This window comes from Nerophis ophidion, linkage group LG06, assembly GCF_033978795.1.
Source record: "Nerophis ophidion isolate RoL-2023_Sa linkage group LG06, RoL_Noph_v1.0, whole genome shotgun sequence".
In the NCBI taxonomy this organism is placed as follows: domain Eukaryota; kingdom Metazoa; phylum Chordata; class Actinopteri; order Syngnathiformes; family Syngnathidae; genus Nerophis; species Nerophis ophidion.
In genome coordinates this window covers 50,127,874-50,147,040 of record NC_084616.1, presented here as the reverse complement: position 1 = coordinate 50,147,040, position 19,167 = coordinate 50,127,874, and the positions used below count along the sequence as shown (strand labels likewise).

Sequence of the window (19,167 nt, the reverse complement as noted above, 5' to 3'; positions counted from 1 at the left end):
AAAAGGCCTGACCTAAGCTTTGATAATAATCTTCATGATTAACACATGGTTGCATATCATTTGACAAAGTTGTAAACTTTAAGTAGATTAGATATCATTATTGAAAATGAATAAAATCAGCAGTAAGATTGCTGATTCAGTGTTAATACTTGGTCCTGCGATTAGGTGGCGACTTGTCCAGGGTGTCCTCAACCATCGACCCCTCTGATGAGCGGTATAAAATGGATGGATGGATGGATGTTAATACTTGAGTAGGCACTGGGGCACAAAAAATGTTTGTTGTTGCAATACATTTGTTTACCACATGAGAGCGGTAATGAGCCATGTAGGTGTTTAGCAACACGAGTCAACCTCAACCCAGAAGAAGTTCTCCAGTCTCGTTAAAGGTGTCAACATGGCGGCGGTGGACGTCGTCGTGGGCAACTTGGTGACTCTTTGGAGGATACCAGCCGTCCGACAGAAATTCCCTTGGATGTTTTTGCTCATTTCGGTCGTGGGTTCCATCCTTAAAGAGTTCCAGGTCATCCCGCAGACGTATTTCAGCAGCAGCAGAAATATCCTGAACGTGTGAGTGGAGCTAAAGTTTTTTAGCTAACCGAGGTCAGCTACGTTTATACTCAAATATCCTCTCAAATAGTTATTATTTTATCAAAAAATATTCGTGTATTAGTTGGAAATAATCTGGTGTTTGATGGAAGACGTTGCCTAGCTTGCTTCCTTATTTTTAATTCTAAACTTGACCAACGTGCGTGTCAATAATAAGCTGTAATAAAAATGTCATTTTCTCGCCAAAAACAATTGTTTATATTTTTGGTTGAATTTGCTTAGTCGTCTTTTATAAACGCTCCTTCCAAATAAAGCACACTACAAAGAGCACCGTTTCCTTTAAACGTTTAGATTCTACCCAAATATGTGAGTGAGCCAGAGAAATTAGTTTTGGTTTTAGGTTTTTTGTTGCTTTTTTAGTTGTTTAATGCAATCAAACAAAACATGGATTTGAAATACTGGTTTAACAAGATTTGCGAAGTAAACTAAAGGATTTGAAATAAACATGTTAAAAGGTATTGTAATAAACAAAAAAATGCATAGAACGCACTTTCATTCTTACCAACATATGAATTTTGTTTGTGTATCTTGAAGTGTTACTAGAAATAGTGTAAACGTTTTGGTTGCAAATACTTTTCGGTTGACGATCAACACAATTATGTGGGCGGGGCCTCTTATGAACAAAATGTTAGAAGCCTTTTTATTGGTCAGTCTTGGTGATGGTGTGACTACTGACTTTTCCCCGAGGCATGCAATATGAAAACAGTGTTTCTGTTCATCTAGAACAGGGGTCGGCAACCTAAAATGTTGAAAGAGCCACACTGGACCAAAAATACAAAAACAAAATATGTCTGGAGCTGTCACGCCAAATTTCTTCCCCCCTACAAAAACCTTCCCCCCGGAAGACATTTGGCGTGACAGCCCCTCTAATGCTTGAAGGTCCCCAATGAGAGCGTGATAATACCAAGTTATATGACTCTTAAAGGTTAAAGCTGCAAAATTAGCGAAGCAAAAATAGCTTAAAATGTTATCATGCTGGAATGCTAATATTTTTTCTTTAACGTTATTTTTTCACCAATGACAATCAGCCAATTATAATGCTTTTAAAACAGGCAGCTGTGTGGGTTGCTTTAAGCACGTTATATGACTCTTAAGGGTTACAGCTGAAAAATTAGCGAAGCAAAAATAACTTGAAAGGTTAGCATGCTGGAATGCTAATATTTTTTCCTCACCGTTATTTTCTACCAATGACATTCAGCCAATTATAATGCTTTTAAAACAGGCAGCTGTGTGGGCTGCTTTAAGGTCCTTCCACCCTCATTGGGGTCATTCAGGCATTAGAGGGGCTGTCTCGCGAAATGTCTTCCAGAGGGAAGGATTTTGCAGGGGGGAAGAAATTTGGCGTGACAGAGCCGCAAAAAAATAAAAGCCATATTACATAAAGATAGTGTCATGAGATATTAATTGAATTAAGAGTACTTAAATGAAACCAAATGAGCTCAAATATAGCTACACATGAAGCATTGTAATGCAATATGTACATATAGCTAGCCAAAATAGCATGTTAGCATCGATTAGCTTGCAGTCATGCAGTGACCAAATATGTCTGATTAGACCTCCACACAAGTCAATAACGTCCACAAAACTCACCTTTGTGCATTCATGCACAACGCTAAAACTTTTGTGGACAAAATGAGACGGAAAAAGAAGTGGCATAAAACACGTCTTAGAAAGTCGGAGAAAGTTATACATGTAAACAAATTGCGGTGAGTTGAAGGACCGCCAAAATTAGTAGGACAAAACGGCGCTCGCCAAATACTCGAATCAGTGAAGCATGTTTAATGCAAACAGTGTGCTTTAAAACAATTAGGGAGATTTGTGTCATGTTTGTCCTCCTACAGAAATGATATTAAAACAACAAATATATTTTTTTATATTTTTTTCCTCATCTTTTTCCATTTTTCAAACATTTTTGAAAAAGCTCCAGAGAGCCACTAGGGCGGCGCTAAAGAGCCGCATGCGGCTCTAGAGCCGCGGGTTGCCGACCCCCGATCTAGAGCAGTGTTTTTCAACCTTTTTGAGCCAAGGGACATTTTTTTCGTTGAAAAAATACAGAGACACAACACCAGCAAAAACGTTAAAAAATGAAACTCCACAAGGTTATATTTTTTAAAAATTTGTTGATGTTTTCCTGTGTGTAGTGCTTTAGTTCCGGTCTTGCACTGTTATTTTGGTGGCTCTTCCTGTTTTGTTGGTGTTTTCCTGTAGCAGCTTCACACCTTCCATTGAGTGTTATTGCCTGACCTGCTTTGTATTGGCAAACAAGACTATTTCAGTTGTGCGGACGCTATCCTTCTTTGTGAGGACATTGTTAATTGTCATGTCAGGTACGGACACACACTGTAAGTCTTTGCTGTCGTCCAGCATTCTGATTTTGTTTACTTTGTAGCCAGTTCAATTTTACCTTCAATTTGCATAGCCATCCCTATGCTTCAGTGCCTTTTCCTTTTCCTAGCGATACTTGCCTTTCTTTCATTTTTGATTCAAGCGTAACATACCTTTTTACCTGCACACTGTCTCCCGCTGTGCTCTGCATATTTGAATCACGACAAACTAGGGCTGGGCGATATATCGATATACGCGATATATCCCGGGTTTGTCTCTGTGCGATATAGAAAATGACTATTGTAATATTCAAGTAGACGTTCTCACACAGTTGTTTTTAGCTGCAGGCATTACACTACAGGCGCTCCTCGCTCTTTCCTGTGTCTCCTTCTCACAGACAAGTAGGCGCACATTCTTACATACGTCACATACTGTCACATCATACGTCACATACTGTACGTATACGCCCTCGCCCAGCAGAGAGGTAGCGGCGTGGCTAACGTTAGCTGTGAGGCTAGCGGGTTGTTGTGAGAGAAAGAAGGTGCAAATCTCGTAACAAATGAAGGAAGAATTAATTCCCAAGAAAAACAGCACGAGGTCCATCGTCTAGCGGTGGTTCGACTTCAAGCGGGAATATGTCGAATAGACAACTTTAATTTGTCATATGTGGGGCACAGCTTTGTTACCAAAAGTAGCATTACTGCTAATATGTAGCATCATTTGAAAAGTCCCCTGCTAATAACTTTAATAAATACAGTTTTGGTAAATTGACTTACCGGTAGTTGTGATTTCCTTCTCTGCATAAAAGTTTAAAAGTAGCATATATTAGTGCAGTATGAACAGAATGTTTTAATGTAGACACATAGAATCACCATACTGCTGTGATAAATGTATCCAGTGTTCATTCAAGGCTAAGGCAAAATACCGAGAAATATATCATATGTCGCGATATGGCCTAAAAATATTGCGGTATTAAAAAAAAAGCTATATTGCCCAGCCCCACGACAAACCATCCTTGAAGCATTCCGACTTCTGCAAAGCAATGAACTACCTGCTGCCAACTACTGATATGGAGTATTAGATGGTTACCCTGCCTAGCGCTATACAGCACAGACACTAGACAACTACACATTATTTGCGGATTATAATTATTGATTTGCAAATAATATTTTTTGTTCCAATTAGGTGAAGTTGCATAATTTTTGACGGCATACCAGACAATATCTAATGGCACACTAGTGGTTGAAAAACACTCATCTAGACTGCATTTGAAGATTAAAAGGGCTGTTTGCAACTTCCTCACAGTTGTATTTTTCAAAGCAAAACATATCAAGAACACTACCGGCCGGCTAGTTTTAAAACTGTCCATATTTTTTAGAATGACTTAAGTTCATATAGTAAAAATGTATTCCGGACCGAAAATAATGATTGGTGATTGCAGCGGTCACTCACCTGGTCTCGTCAATGAGTACATGCAGAACCAGTGCACACATATAGAAGCAGTCCTAGAGAAGCAACAGTTTGCCTCTTTTGCCTGTCATTTTGTGATTTTGGTAGAATATATATTCAATGACAGTTAACGCTAACTATCCTAATCGCTATCATTAGCTAAGAACACCCAACGCAAATGGGCGTAACTACGTAGTGACGTCATTACCTCCTAGAAGACGTAAGAGGGCGGAATTTAATGCATACAATACATTGGAAAGTTAGTGCCCTCAAGGCGTCTGTGTAAATGTTGCAAAGAGCCCCTTTAAATCTGTTTGTGCAATACTAGAAGCTAATTCACCTTTTATCAGGATTCTTCCCCACTGTAACTTAAAAAAGATTGGAGCCAAAAACCGTACCAACCACTAACCAACAAGAGATCAGAGCCTATAAAATCCGTGTTCACTAACCGATCATCCATCGATCCATTTTCTACCGCTTATCCCTTTTGGTGGTTGAAATCAGTTGTCTCTTATCTCTGTCACTGTTCATTTACAATATGTGGCCATCGGAGCAAATAATACAGAACAAACTACTTTTATATTACACTGATTTTCAGACAGCCCTCTCCCCTGCATTTAGCAACAGTATCTGTGTTTCTTATAGCTAGTAAAATATGTTCAGTAAAAGTATCGGGCTGCTATGAGGAATTATGACACCATAATGAAATAAGCAATAACTAAAATAATAGCTTAATTGGAAAAAAATCAAATGAGGCAAGATTACCCATATTGTGCTGTAGGTTGGTAAGGGTGAGCAAATGAAGTGCTCCTTTTCTCCTACCTCAGGTAGCTTCTTTTTAGTTGGTACTGTAGCTATTTTAGCAAATCTTTCCCTGAATTCGCCGCAAACAAACATGGCGTTGATCTTGTGGGACTACTTTACTTCTTACGTGAATGACTGCTCGCTGACTGCTCTTGTTGCAAAAAAGCTAAGTATCGTTCTATCTGTGTGATTTTAACTGTTTTGCAGCTTTATTTACAACTTATCGAACATATTTAATAGTTCAATTTAACTTGCAAATCACCCGATCTCTGTCTCACCACTCCGCCCTCAGCTAGCTAGCTGCTAAGCTAACGAGGCTAGCGGAGAAAGGCAGCGCCGGTCTGAAGGAAGCTTCTCCCCAGCCACCGTGACCACCACTTCCCGAAGACAGCTGGCACTCCACTCGGCGACGGAAAGTTTCTGTGAGTATGGCTTCCTGCGCTTCGTGCACTTTACTCATGGATAGGTTGGCTTTGCTAGAGAGCCGTGTCCGCCAGTTAGAGCAGTGTAATTTCGTAACTTTAGATGTTGCGGACACATCTGCTAGCGTTAGCTGTAGCGAGCTAACTAGCCCAGCTTGTAGCAGCCCTAATCGGCCTACAAGCTACGGTGTACCGGTTGAGACGCATAATAGATTTAGCCCTTTAGCTAGTCCTACACCCCAGTCTACCGGGCACCACACTTTAGTTATAGGGGACTCCATCACCCGAAACATAAAGCTTAGCAAACCAGCCACAATTAAGTGTATTCCCGGGGGCAGAGCACCTGACATTGAAGCTAATCTTAGGGAGCTAACTCGCAACAGGTCTAGTAAACACGTACGGCAGGCTAACCGCACCACTAGTTATGCGAATATAGTAATACACGTTGGCTCCAATGACGTTAGGATGAGACAATCAGAGATTACAAAGAGAAACATAGCCAGGGCTTGTAATCTCGCCAGAAAGATGTCCAGGCATCGAGTAATTGTCTCTGGCCCCCTGCCTGGGAGAGGCAATGATGAGAGATATAGCAGATTAGTCTCTCTTAACAGGTGGCTGGATAGCTTCTGCAGACAACAGGGATTTACGTTTATTGATAATTGGCCCTCTTTCTGGGGCAAACCTGGCTTGCTGAGGAGAGACGGCCTTCACCCTAACCAGGAAGGCGCTATCCTCTTGTCTCGGAACATAGACTTCGCATTGAGCCACATTTGACTAACTGCACTAGAGCAAGCCCGGTCACAGGCAATTACAGAGCCTGCTAGCCTGGGTATGGAGTCAGTTAAGTTAGAACTAGCCAGCGCCAGGCTGGATGATCCCTGTACACATAGCAATTTTCGTAGAATAATACACAACTCACAAAATGTTTTTTCTACTGTATCTATGACTTCGTCAGAGTTAGACATGCGTTCTACTGAGGTGGCAAATTATGATGCGTTCAGTTTATCGCAGCGCCAAGTAGACAATCTGAAAATTCCCGTCATATCAATTCCTAGATATGGTCGTAATTATTTTAAGTACACTGCGCATAATAAACGCAACATTATTAATATTGCTACTACGGATAATTTTATCAACAACTCCTTAAAACAGCCCACTACCTATAATATGGGCTTTCTAAACATCAGATCTTTGTCTCCCAAAACGTTATTAGTCAATGAGGTCATTAGAGACAACAACCTTAACGTCATCGGTCTTAGCGAAACCTGGCTCAAACCAGACGACTTTTTTGCGATAAATGAGGCATCCCCTCCTAACTATACGAATGCGCATATTGCCCGTCACCTCAAAAAGGGAGGGGGTGTCGCACTAATATACAACGAAAACTTTAACTTTAGTCCTAACTTAAATAATAAATATAAATCGTTTGAGGTGCTTTCTATGAAGTCTGCCACACCTCTGCCTCTGTGCCTGGCCGTTATCTACCGCCCCCCAGGGCCCTATTCGGACTTTATTAATGAATTCTCAGAGTTTGTTGCTGATCTAGTGACGCACGCCGATAATATAATTATAATGGGGGACTTTAATATCCATATGAATACCCCATTGGACCCACCGTGCGTGGCGCTCCAGACTATAATTGATAGCTGTGGTCTTACACAAATAATAAATGAACCGACGCATTGCAGCGGTAATACGATAGACCTAGTGCTTGTCAGAGGTATCACCGTCTCCAAAGTTATGATACTCCCGTATACTAAAGTAATGTCCGATCATTACCTTATAAAATTCGAAGTTCAGACTCATGTTCGGCAAGCTAATAATAATAATAACTGCTATAGCAGCCGCAACATTAATGCTGCCACAACGACGACTCTTGCGGACCTACTGCCCTCGGTAATGGCACCGTTCCCAAAGTATGTGGGGTCTATTGATAACCTCACTAACAACTTTAACAACGCACTGCGCGAAACCATTGATAGTATAGCACCGCTGAAGTTAAAAAAGGCTCCAAAAAGGCGTACGCCATGGTTTACTGAAGAAACTAGAGCTCAGAAATTATTATGTAGAAAGCTGGAACGCAAATGGCGCACGACTAAACTTGAGGTGCACCATCAAGCATGGAGTGATAGTTTAATAACTTATAAACGCATGCTTACCTTAGCTAAAACTAATTATTACTCAAATCTCATCCGCATTAATAAAAACGATCCAAAATTTTTGTTTAGTACAGTAGCATCGCTAACCCAACAAGGGACTCCTTCCAGTAGCTCCACCCATTCGGCAGATGACTTTATGAAGTTCTTTAATAAGAAAATTGAACTTATTAGAAAGGAGATTAAAGACAATGCGTCCCAGCTACAACGGGGTTATAGTAACACAGATACGATTGTATATACAGCGGATACTGCAAATATCCAAAATAGTTTCTCTCGTTTTGATGAAATAACATTAGAAGGATTGTTACAACGTGTAAATGGAATAAAACAAACAACATGTTTACTTGACCCACTTCCTGGGAAACTTATCAAGGAGCTTTTTGTATTATTAGGTCCATCAGTGCTAAATATTATAAACTTATCACTTTCCTCGGGCACTGTTCCCGTTGCATTCAAAAAAGCGGTTATTCATCCTCTCCTTAAAAGACCTAACCTCGATCCAGACCTCATGGTAAACTACCGACCGGTGTCTCACCTTCCCTTTATTTCGAAAATCCTCGAAAAAATTGTTGCAGAGCAGCTAAATGAGCACTTAGCGTTTAACAATCTATGTGAAACCTTTCAATCCGGTTTCAGGGCAAATCACTCGACTGAGACAGCCCTCGCAAAACTGACTAATGATCTATTGCTAACGATGGACTCTGATGCGTCATCTATGTTGCTGCTCCTCGATCTTAGCGCTGCTTTCGATACCGTCGATCATAATATTTTATTAGAGCGTATCAAAATACGAATTGGTATTTCAGACTCAGCCCTGTCATGGTTTAACTCTTATCTTACTGATAGGATGCAGTGCGTCTCCTATAACAGTGTGACCTCGGACTATGTTAAGGTAACATGTGGAGTTCCCCAGGGTTCGGTCCTTGGCCCTGTACTCTTCAGCATCTACATGCTGCCGCTAGGTGACGTCATACGCAAATACGGTATTAGCTTTCACTGTTATGCTGATGACACCCAACTTTACATGCCCCTAAAGCTGACCAACACGCCGGACTGTAGTCAGTTGGAAGCGTGTCTTAATGAAATTAAACAATGGATGTCCGCTAACTTTTTGCAACTTAATGCCAAAAAAACGGAAATGCTGATTATCGGTCCTGCTAGACACCGACCTCTATTTAATAATACAACTTTAACATTTGACAACCAAATAATAAAACAAGGTGACTCTGTAAAAAATCTGGGTATTATCTTCGACCCAACTCTCTCCTTTGAGTCACACATTAAAAGCGTTACTAAAACGGCCTTCTTTCATCTCCGTAATATCGCTAAAATTCGCTCCATTTTGTCCACTAAAGACGCCGAGATCATTATCCATGCGTTTGTTACGTCTCGTCTCGATTACTGTAACGTATTATTTTCGGGTCTCCCAATGTCTAGCATTAAAAGATTACAGTTGGTACAAAATGCGGCTGCTAGACTTTTGACAAGAACAAGAAAGTTTGATCATATTACGCCTGTACTGGCTCACCTGCACTGGCTTCCTGTGCACTTAAGATGTGACTTTAAGGTTTTACTACTTACGTATAAAATACTACACGGTCTAGCTCCAGCCTATCTTGCCGATTGTATTGTACCGTATGTCCCGGCAAGAAATCTGCGTTCAAAAGACTCCGGCTTATTAGTGATTCCTAGAGCTCAAAAAAAGTCTGCGGGCTATAGAGCGTTTTCCGTTCGGGCTCCAGTACTCTGGAATGCCCTCCCGGTAACAGTTCGAGATGCTACCTCAGTAGAAGCATTTAAGTCTCATCTTAAAACTCATCTGTATACTCTAGCCTTTAAATAGACCTCCTTTTTAGACCAGTTGATCTGCCGCTTCTTTTCTTTCTCCTATGTCCCCCCCTCCCTTGTGGAGGGGGTCCGGTCCGATGACCATGGATGAAGTACTGGCTGTCCAGAGTCGAGACCCAGGATGGACCGCTCGTCGGGACCCAGGATGGACCGCTCGCCTGTATCGGTTGGGGACATCTCTACGCTGCTGATCCGCTCGAGATGGTTTCCTGTGGACGGGACTCTCGCTGCTGTCTTGGAGCCACTGTGGATTGAACTTTCGCAGTATCATGTTGGACCCGCTCGACATCCATTGCTTTCGGTCCCCTAGAGGGGGGGGGTTGCCCACATCTGAGGTCCTCTCCAAGGTTTCTCATAGTCAGCATTGTCGCTGGCGTCCCACTGAATGTGAATTCTCCCTGCCCACTGGGTGTGAGTTTTCCTTGCCCTTTTGTGGGTTCTTCCGAGGATGTTGTAGTCGTAATGATTTGTGCAGTCCTTTGAGACATTTGTGATTTGGGGCTATATAAATAAACATTGATTGATTGATTGATTGATTGATACTTCTACGTGCTGTTTGCACCAAATGTTATCCAAACATTGGCCTTAAACACCTCAAACCTTATCAGCCACCTGAAAGACCAGCATTACCACAACTGTGTTTTGAAAGCCCACAGAGACACCCGTGCTGCTATAAGAGCTGTACACAAATTCCAGTTAAATCTAGATTTAAAAACAATTATATATAAAGTATAAATAGGGTACCGATCTTGAGAAGCAGGAAGTTATCGGTAACGACTTCAAATGTGAAGTGAATTATATTTATATAGCACTTTTCTCTAGTGACTCAAAGCGCCTTTACATAGTGAAACCTAATATGTAAGTTACATTTAAACCAGTGTGGGTGGCACTGGGAGAATGTGTCTTGCCCAAGGACACAACGGTAGTGACTAGGATGGCGTAAGCGGGGGATCAAACCTGGAACCCTCAAGTTGCTGGCACGGCCACTCTACCAACCGAGCTATACGACCCAAATATTTTGTATCCCTATTAACCAATTGTAATAAAGCATTGTATTAGTAATTTAACCAGAGCCTTGTTGAGAGTGGTACCAAAGTACTTTGGACATAAAAGGTTAAGAGATGTCGTAATTGCCTTGTGTCTTAATTAGAGCGTTAACTAAGAAATACAAGCATGAAATAAAAGTGTGCTTGCCTTTTTTGTCTTGCAGGTATTTTGTCAAAGTGTCCTGGGGTTGGACACTGCTGCTCCTGACTCCCTTCCTCCTCCTCTCCAACACCGCATTCAGCAGGAACTGTGTTTTCCTCACCCGTAGGCTCCTCTCTCTGGCAGTGGCGACGGCCTTGTGGTACGTTTGCACCGAAACCTTCTTCTACATCGAGGACGTGACCGGCTCGTGTTTTAAAGCAGACTCCATGGACAACGTCAGCTTAGAGTACACCTCCAAAGCCGCCTGCAGGCGCGCTGGCTTGCACTGGCACGGCTACGACATCTCTGGACACTCTTTCATCCTGACTTATTCTGCGCTGTTCATTGTGGAGGAAACCGCACCCATGGCCTCTCTGAGGGCCGAGAGTTTGTCAGTGCTCCCAAGGATGGTTCTAAACTTTCTCTATGTGGCACTAAACCTTATCGTAATTATATGGCTGTGGATGTTTATTTGCACCGCTGTTTACTTCCATGACCTATCTCACAAGGTGCTCGGTACTGTAACTGGACTGCTGGCGTGGTATCTGACATATCGGCTTTGGTATCTTCACCCTTTGTCTCCAGGACTCCCCCCTCAACGCCACATGAAAGAAAAGAAACAAAACACTTAGGCAGCTTTCTTATTGTCTACGTTTAAAGGGGAACTGCACTTTTTTGGCCTGTTACCTATTGTTCACAATCATTATCATTATCAATCACGACGGATATATTTAAAAAAAAATAAAAGTCTGCTTACAGCGGAGCCAATGGAAACTCATCTTGTTCGGCTATAAAACGTTTTTAAAAAACATTAAAAAAGCGCCAACAATACTCCATTTACATTTTGTGACATCAATATTAAACAAGTATTAGTGATATTGTTATTATAAGCGCTAACAAAGACAAACTATTTATAGCAGCACCATGATCACAAGCTTGTGTGCCAATGTTGACATGATCGCCTAATCAGCTGCTTTCTCGTTTCCTTGCTCGTCAAACTATTGTAGAGCATGAATAATGCCTTTCACCTGAATAGTAGAAGGACGAAGATGTATTCTGACAAGTTGGTACACTTTGACAGACAATTTAGACCCGGTAATGGCGAGAACGACAGGAAAAGACGCTTGGTTCCACCCTTTTTTTCTTAGTGAGGATTAAGAGTCATTATTCATCTAAATGGGAATATATGAGCAACCTATCAGTGCATCATAATGATAGCAGACATTGTACAGTAAGTCATATATATATATTTTTTGGCTCTCATGAAGTCTGCAGTGAGTAATAATCATACAACTTTACATATATACTTACATCATGCATATACAACCTCAATGGAGGTGTTTGGATGTTTTTAAGGGCTTTATAGGCAGAATAGAGCAAATCCTAAAGGCGGCATTGTAAGCAGATGTTTGATTGTGTTTATTCAAGATTTAGAATAGATAAATGTGTATCGGCTGGGACATCTCTGCGCTGCTGATCCGCCTCCGCTTGGGATGGTTTCCTGCTGGCTCAGCAGTGGACGGGACTCTCGCTGCTGTGTTGGATCCGCTTTGGACTGGACTTTGCGGCTGTGTTGGATCCACTATGGATTGAACTTTCACAGTATCAGTTTAGACCCGTTCGACATCTATTGCTTTCAGTCCCCTGGGGGGGGGGTTGCCCACATATGTGGTCCTCTCCAAGGTTCTCATAGTCATCATTGTCACCGACGTCCCACTGGGTGTGAGTTTTCCTTGCCCTTATGTGGGCCTACCGAGGATGTCGTAGTGCTTTGTGTTGTGGTTTGTGCAGCCCTTTGAGACACTAGTGATTTAGGGCTATATAAATGAACATTGATTGATTGATGATTGATTGAAAACATCCATGTCCTTCATATTGATTGTGAACGATAGGCACAATTCCAATAAAGTGCAGTTCCCCATTGAAATGGATGCACTGTTTTAAATTAGTACTTTCTAGTGGGGAGAATCATTGTGCACATTTTTTTCGCTGCTATTTCCATAACTACTAATTTGGTATGAGAGCAGGGGTTTACAGTCCATTTGGACATTAGTGACAAGTGTTGTTTCCAGACCAACGTACACTACTTTTTCCGTGTTTTTTTAAGACAAGATCCCTTTTAGGTGGATTTTAAACAGCGTCACTTTTGATTTGGAATTATTATGAGACTATTTATTTGTTTATGTGATGCATTGAAAGGTTGATCAAACTGCTTGTTAGCTGCCTTGCATGTGCCAATAACATGGAATAAAATGTTTCCACTCAATAAAGTGTTGGGCAATGTTCTCACAGTCCGTACAAAAGTAATAATAGACGGTTGAAAACCAACTCATACAAATGAAGTCACACTTTAGGGAGCTCCCAATGTATATATTCATCCATCCAACTTCTTTTGCTTATCCAAGGTCAGGTCCTATTTATATATTTTTTATATATATATTTAATTACTATATATGCACCTTATTGCTTTTTTGTTAATCCTGCACTACAATGAGTTTATGTATCGAAATGTTGTTCTTATCTGTGGTGAAAAGTTCAAATTTGAATGACAATAAAAAGTAGGTCTAAGTCTAGGGTGGGGGGGGGGCAGCCAGCCTAAGCGGGGAAGCCCAGAATTCCAGCCACTTCGTCCAGCTCTTCCTGGGGGATTCCGAGGTCTTCTGAGGGCAGCTGGGAGACATAGTCTTCCCAACATGTCCTGGGTCTTCCCTGTGGCCTCCTACCGGTCTCTCTAGGTCATCCTCAGACGAGCCTTCCATCGTTGCGTCCAGTCATCCCGATTCTCCATACTTTTGGCCAGTTCCTTGGTACTCTGAGCTCCTGCATCCTTCTTGAGAATGTCCACGTGTGTCAGTGTGGGACGTCCTCTTGACCGATGCCCATGTGTTGGTGCCCACAGCACCAATTTACTGGCTGGCAGCTCCTGGTGCCTTTGGCAGTGTCCTGCTAGTCTCATTCTCCTTACAGCAATCTGCTCGCTCACCGTTGGTATTCCCTTGTAGAGGATTTTGTTGGTTATATGGGTACTCTTGTTGATGTTATGCACTGCACGCAGCATTCTGGTGTAGCACCCATCCAGAAATTTCTCCAGGGTTGGCTTCAGGGTCCAGCATTCGCTGCCATAGAGGAAAATGGACTCAACTGTCGCGTAGAAGAAGCTGAGTTAGATTTGGCGGGGGAGGTTGAAGTTCTGTACACTGGTCATGCCGTTCAGGGCCCTCCATGCAAGTGCTTTCCTCACTTTTAGTACTTGCTCAGTTGAGTTGACCCATGAGCCCAGGTATTTGAAGTCCTCGGACGTGCCCTAAACACCTCCTTAGGTAAGACATTCGGGTGGCATCCTGCCCAGATGCCCGAACCACCTCATCTGGCTCCTCTCGATGTGGAGGAGCAGCGGCTTTACTTTGAGCTCCTCCCGGATGCCAGAGCCCCGCCACCCGGCAGAGGAAGCTCATTCCGGCCGCTTGTACCCGTGATCTTGTCCTTTCAGTCATAACCCAAAGCTCATGACCATAGGTGAGGATGGGAACGTCGATTGACCGGTAAATTGAGAGCTTTGCCTTCGGGCTCAGCTCCTTCGTCACCACAACAGATCAATATAATTTCAGTGAAATCACCCCGACTGTTACCCATTATGTCTTCATTTTTACTGACTTCTACAGAATCCTGCACTTTGTGCAGCAGTAACCATGCAATTATAACTTCAGGTCTTCTGCTTTTCCCCAAATCACAACAACATTTTCTCTTATTTTTGCATTTTTAGTTTTTATTTGTCATTGATGGCAACTGAATAAATTAAGGCTTATGAACAAACATCATAAAAAGCACCATAAATAAATGCATATAAATAGAAATATAAAAACATAAAAAGTAGAAAATAAAAAAATACTATTGTGAGATATAACGGCCACCATCACATATACAATGTCTTGACTGTGTGTGTGATGCAGGAGGTTCCAGGCGGGCCCAAAAAGTGGAGTCGCAAATCCAATTAATTAAAATGAATCTTAGTGCATTTAGAAGATGATGTCGGTTGCAAACTCAATAGCTAAAAGGCATGATCACACAATCGTCCTTCACTTAAATCACATTATATGTGCCATTGTGCTCAATAGAGCTCATCATGTTCATGCACACTTGTGTGTGTGTTCCTCAAGTCATCAATCTCACATGTGTTCCCTAATTAAAAGGACTTATGTCAAGAGAATCAATAGGAACATGAAACCGGATGCTTAATAAAAAAAACAAGTTAGCTGCTTATTTCCTGCACTCAAGAGTTTTATATCAGGACAATGGTTAGACTAGGGGTGTCAAACATATGGCCCGCATGATGAGTTTGCCAAGTATAAAATAGAACTGTATTTTTTTTTTTTGGAAAGAAAGAAACTGCTGTTCTAAATGTGTCCACTGCAGTCGAGGTACACAGTAAAGGGAGACTGTGGCTCTTCCTATTGACATAAAACTTAAAACCTGCCATTTTATGTTTTCTGCTTCGAACACATTTTTTGGCACCCTTGTTGCCCCAAAATGTCTCTGTCAAACAGAAAAGTGATCTCAACCCTTTTGAAGAGTTTTTACCTCTGTTTCTTACGGTTTGTTGAGTTAGCACTGGATTGATACGTGGACATGACAAAGGAGGTATTTGACACCTCGAAGAGTTTACATGTGTTTTTTTTCAATCCGAGAAAGACTGGGATTTAAAGTTTAATCCTGGGTTTGTAGGTACACTGAGACAAAGTCTAAGCTGGTTTTTGAAGCTGCACCAATTCCCACAGAATTTTCAACAAATTTGAAGTGTTTACTTCCAAGGATTATTTGTGATTTGCACATTTTCAGAATGTGCTTGTTCTACTTTTGGCCAACAAAGAAAACAACCTGAAGTTGTCTTTATGTTTAAATTATCATGCCATTATTTTACCATTCCGGCCCACTTTGGAATAGATTTTCCTCCATGCAGCCCCTGAGATAAAATGAGTTTGACACCCCTGGTTTAGACCTTCTCAAACTGTGGTATGTGTACCCCCTGGTGGTACGCCAAATAATGACTTGATTAAAGTAGTGTTTTATTTTCCTATATTCAAACACAGTGTTACTGTTCAAATTGTGTGTAATGTTAAAAAAAAAAACTGCCTTGTTTTAATGAATACTTAGGCTTACGACACTACTGTATTTTAATGTTGGTCATTAGAATACAGCCTGTTGGTGGTGCTTAGAGAGACTATTTTATTCTGAGGTGGTACTTGTTGAAAAAAGTTTGAGAAGCCCTAGGCTGGTAATGTTTTTCTCATCTTGAATGGGATTGTGCTGAAAATTTTATTTTCCCCTCGGGGATTAATAAAGTATTTCTGATTCTGATGACTTCAGTTGTTGCATTGGCTAAACAGCAAGTAACAAGTTAACACTGGGCAGAGTAGAAGATTGTGTCTTCAAACATAGCCTTGACAAATTGTCTCATTTTCAATGCATCCATTTGATGAGTCACTTAAATCTTGAAAGGAAATAATGAATCTATTTAGATTTCTCCTGCTCATTATTGCTAGGCCGTTGTTCATTTCGAAGTTCGCAGAAAAATGGCACCTTCACAAAACCTGACTTGCGAGGAAACACGCATCACTTAATGAACTCCTGCTTAGTGACAGTGGGCCATGTGCTCTATGTGAACTCAGTGTGTGTGTGTGTGTGTGTGTGTGTGTGTGTGTGTGCCTTGACTTTGTTGACTTTCATTTTAACAGTTAACCTCTTCTATGCAAAGCAGCATAGTATCAGAAGTAGGGATGTGCCGATCTTTCAGTCCCCAATTTTTGTGAAAAAGTACGTGCGATAAACTTAACACCAGGTGAGGCATACATACTTTTTCCTTTTTTTTTTTTAACCTAAATTCCTATATGCAGCACTAGTCATTGTTGATTTAGGATGCACATTAGAGTAACAGGAAAAAAAGGGGAGTTATTCGCTTTTATAAAAACGCTATCATATTATGATATGATAAATAAGTCCAAAAAGTGTTTGATACAGTTGTTATTAAATACATTTTGGTCCCATTTGCTGTTAACAAAATAAATAAAGTATTGTGAGTGTATTTTACCTTTTCGTATTTGTATCCGAAGCAGCAATAGCCATCCTCCATGAATAAATGGTAAATGATAAATGGGTTGTACTTGTATAGCCCTTTTCTACCTTCAAGGTACTCAAAGCGCTTTGACACTACTTCCACATTTACCCATTCACACACTGATGGAGGGAGCTGCCATGCAAGGCGCCAACCAGCACCCATCAGGAGCAAGGGTGAAGTGTCTTGCTCAGGACACAACGGACGTGACGAGGTGGGATTTGAACCAGGGACCCTCGGGTTGCGCACGGCCACTCTCCCAATGCGCCACGCCGTCCCTAAAAACGTACTTTGTATAAAAATGAAAACGTACTTTGTATGATCGCATTCATTTTGTATTAAAGTCCAGTTTAGAGAAGTATTTCATCTTGGATACAGTATATAATCCTCCATATTGGCAGAAACATTCAGTTAATTCAATTTCATTCCAAGAAATTAAACAATATTTTTGCATCTGACAAAAAACACCCACAAACGCTGGCTTACTCTAATAAAAATGTAATGTTTGTTATAAATACAGTTTAAAAAAAAAAGAACAGGTGTGGTGAGATTATCCTCTGCATTTCACCCATCACCCTCACTCCCTGGGAGGTGAGGGGAGCAGTGAGCAGCAGCGGTGGCCACGCCCGGGAATCATTTATGGTGATTTAACCCCCAATTCCAACCCTTGATGCTAAGGGCCAAGCAGGGAGGTACAGGGTCACATTTTTATAGCCTTTGTTATGACTCGGCCGAACTGTCAATAGCACTCACCATTAATAATTACAACAATTTACAGTTAATAAATGTGTTCGGTATTGGCCATGGATAGTTGCTGTAGGACACAACCCTGATCGGAACATCCCTACTCAGCAGCGATACTTCATGTGCCGTGATAAGGACTGAACAGTAGATGTGAGTATGAGTAGTGGCGTGCCAAAGTACTTCATCCCGGTTTGTGTTACTGCATTGGTTTAGTGTAGACTAAAGTATTCGGTGTACTGTAAATTGGCCAGTTGCATGCCAACACAGCAAAAAATAAAATAATGCATGAAGGCCTTGACTACCAGAAAATGTGCTGTCAAGAATGTCTTATTATGGAATGTTTGAATACATCTTTAGTGGCCCAGGTAAGTATAAGCGTTCTCTATATTCAGTAGGCTTTTCCTGCAGTCATCGAATTTTACAGAAAAGTTCAAACAACACACAAATGCACGGACATTGAACACACCAAGGAAGCATTCACTACATGTATTTCTTTTTTAAAAACCAGTAGGCGAAGTAGCCCATCCCTCCGAGGGAGCCCATTAGAAAGGAGGCCCCGAAGAAGGACGGCGGCTTCTTTTTTACCATCCGGAAGGCGTTAGGCAGCACTGCGGATAGGAGTGTTGTGTGGATGTCGCCCAGGACCTTGCGGAAAGCGTAGCGTTTTTGCACACGCATAAAAAAAGACTGCAGGTTGGGCCGACTGCCGTCCTCCCAGTATTTCTTAGAAAGTCCCAAGAACTTGAGCCTGTGCAGCAAGGCTCCCAGGCAGATATCAGCTAGTGTAAAGTCAGGTCCACATAGCCACAACTCACACTTTTCACCTGCGAGGGTGGAAACATCACAGCCAATCTCAGCCTTGTCACCCATGCAGAATCATCACTGGAACATACCTTGATACTCCAGTTTCCTTTTCTCCAGCTCAGCCTCCACCTGATCTAAAACCATGGCTAACTCTCCCAGAATCTTCTTCAGGTAGTTCACGTTATCGTGGTCCAAGATTTTGGCCTGACAGACACAATGGAAAAACCCCAAAAGTCAGGATGTCACATGAAGCAAATAAATATTACATGTATTGAGAAAATCAAATCAATATGAAAGTTTTCTCCTTCGCTGTACACTTTTAGTGTGGGACAAATGCGTCTGTCTCAAATATTGTCCACACCTGTTGCCATCTAAAAATAGCAGTGCACTCTTCTTAAACGCACGCCGAGACTCCACGGAATTTAAGTGAGGGAAAATGAAGTTGAACCAAGCGCTCCGAAGAGAAATCTCCGGAGCAAAGTCTGTGTAGTTTGTATGCCATGATTTTCAAGCCAAACAACGCCACTACCCATGCGCAAGCGCTTCTGCTCTCGTCCAAAATGTAAGCAGTGTTGCCTAAAATGCATTAATACATGACGGTTTCTCGGTAATTAAACATTTAGACAGTACTACTAACCGTCGGGAATTTTACCACGGTTTATCACTATATATGCCGTTACATCCCTCCACAGCAAACCAAGAAGGAAGT

The 19,167-nt window shown here is 41.6% G+C and overlaps 2 protein-coding genes across 2 annotated transcripts in view; one reads left to right on the top strand and one right to left on the bottom strand.

Annotated features, from left to right (window-relative positions):
• The first annotated feature begins 359 nt into the window (after window positions 1-359).
• On the top strand, window positions 360-13,086 carry fitm2 (fat storage inducing transmembrane protein 2). Its single transcript, XM_061904132.1, has 2 exons — window positions 360-567; window positions 10,824-13,086. Exons 1-2 carry the CDS (start codon window positions 395-397, stop codon window positions 11,431-11,433), a joined length of 783 nt encoding a protein of 260 aa, XP_061760116.1. The 5' UTR covers window positions 360-394; the 3' UTR covers window positions 11,434-13,086.
• Window positions 13,087-18,125: 5,039 nt separating this feature from the next.
• Window positions 18,126-19,167, bottom strand: part of gdap1l1 (ganglioside induced differentiation associated protein 1-like 1) — a 28,021-nt gene continuing 26,979 nt past the window's right edge. The window contains exons 5-6 of the mRNA XM_061904131.1: window positions 18,548-18,662; window positions 18,126-18,478 (exon numbers count right to left, since the gene is read on the bottom strand). Coding sequence (XP_061760115.1) covers window positions 18,135-18,478; window positions 18,548-18,662 — 459 coding nt within the window. The 3' untranslated portion in view covers window positions 18,126-18,134. The remainder of the gene's footprint in view (window positions 18,479-18,547; window positions 18,663-19,167) is intronic.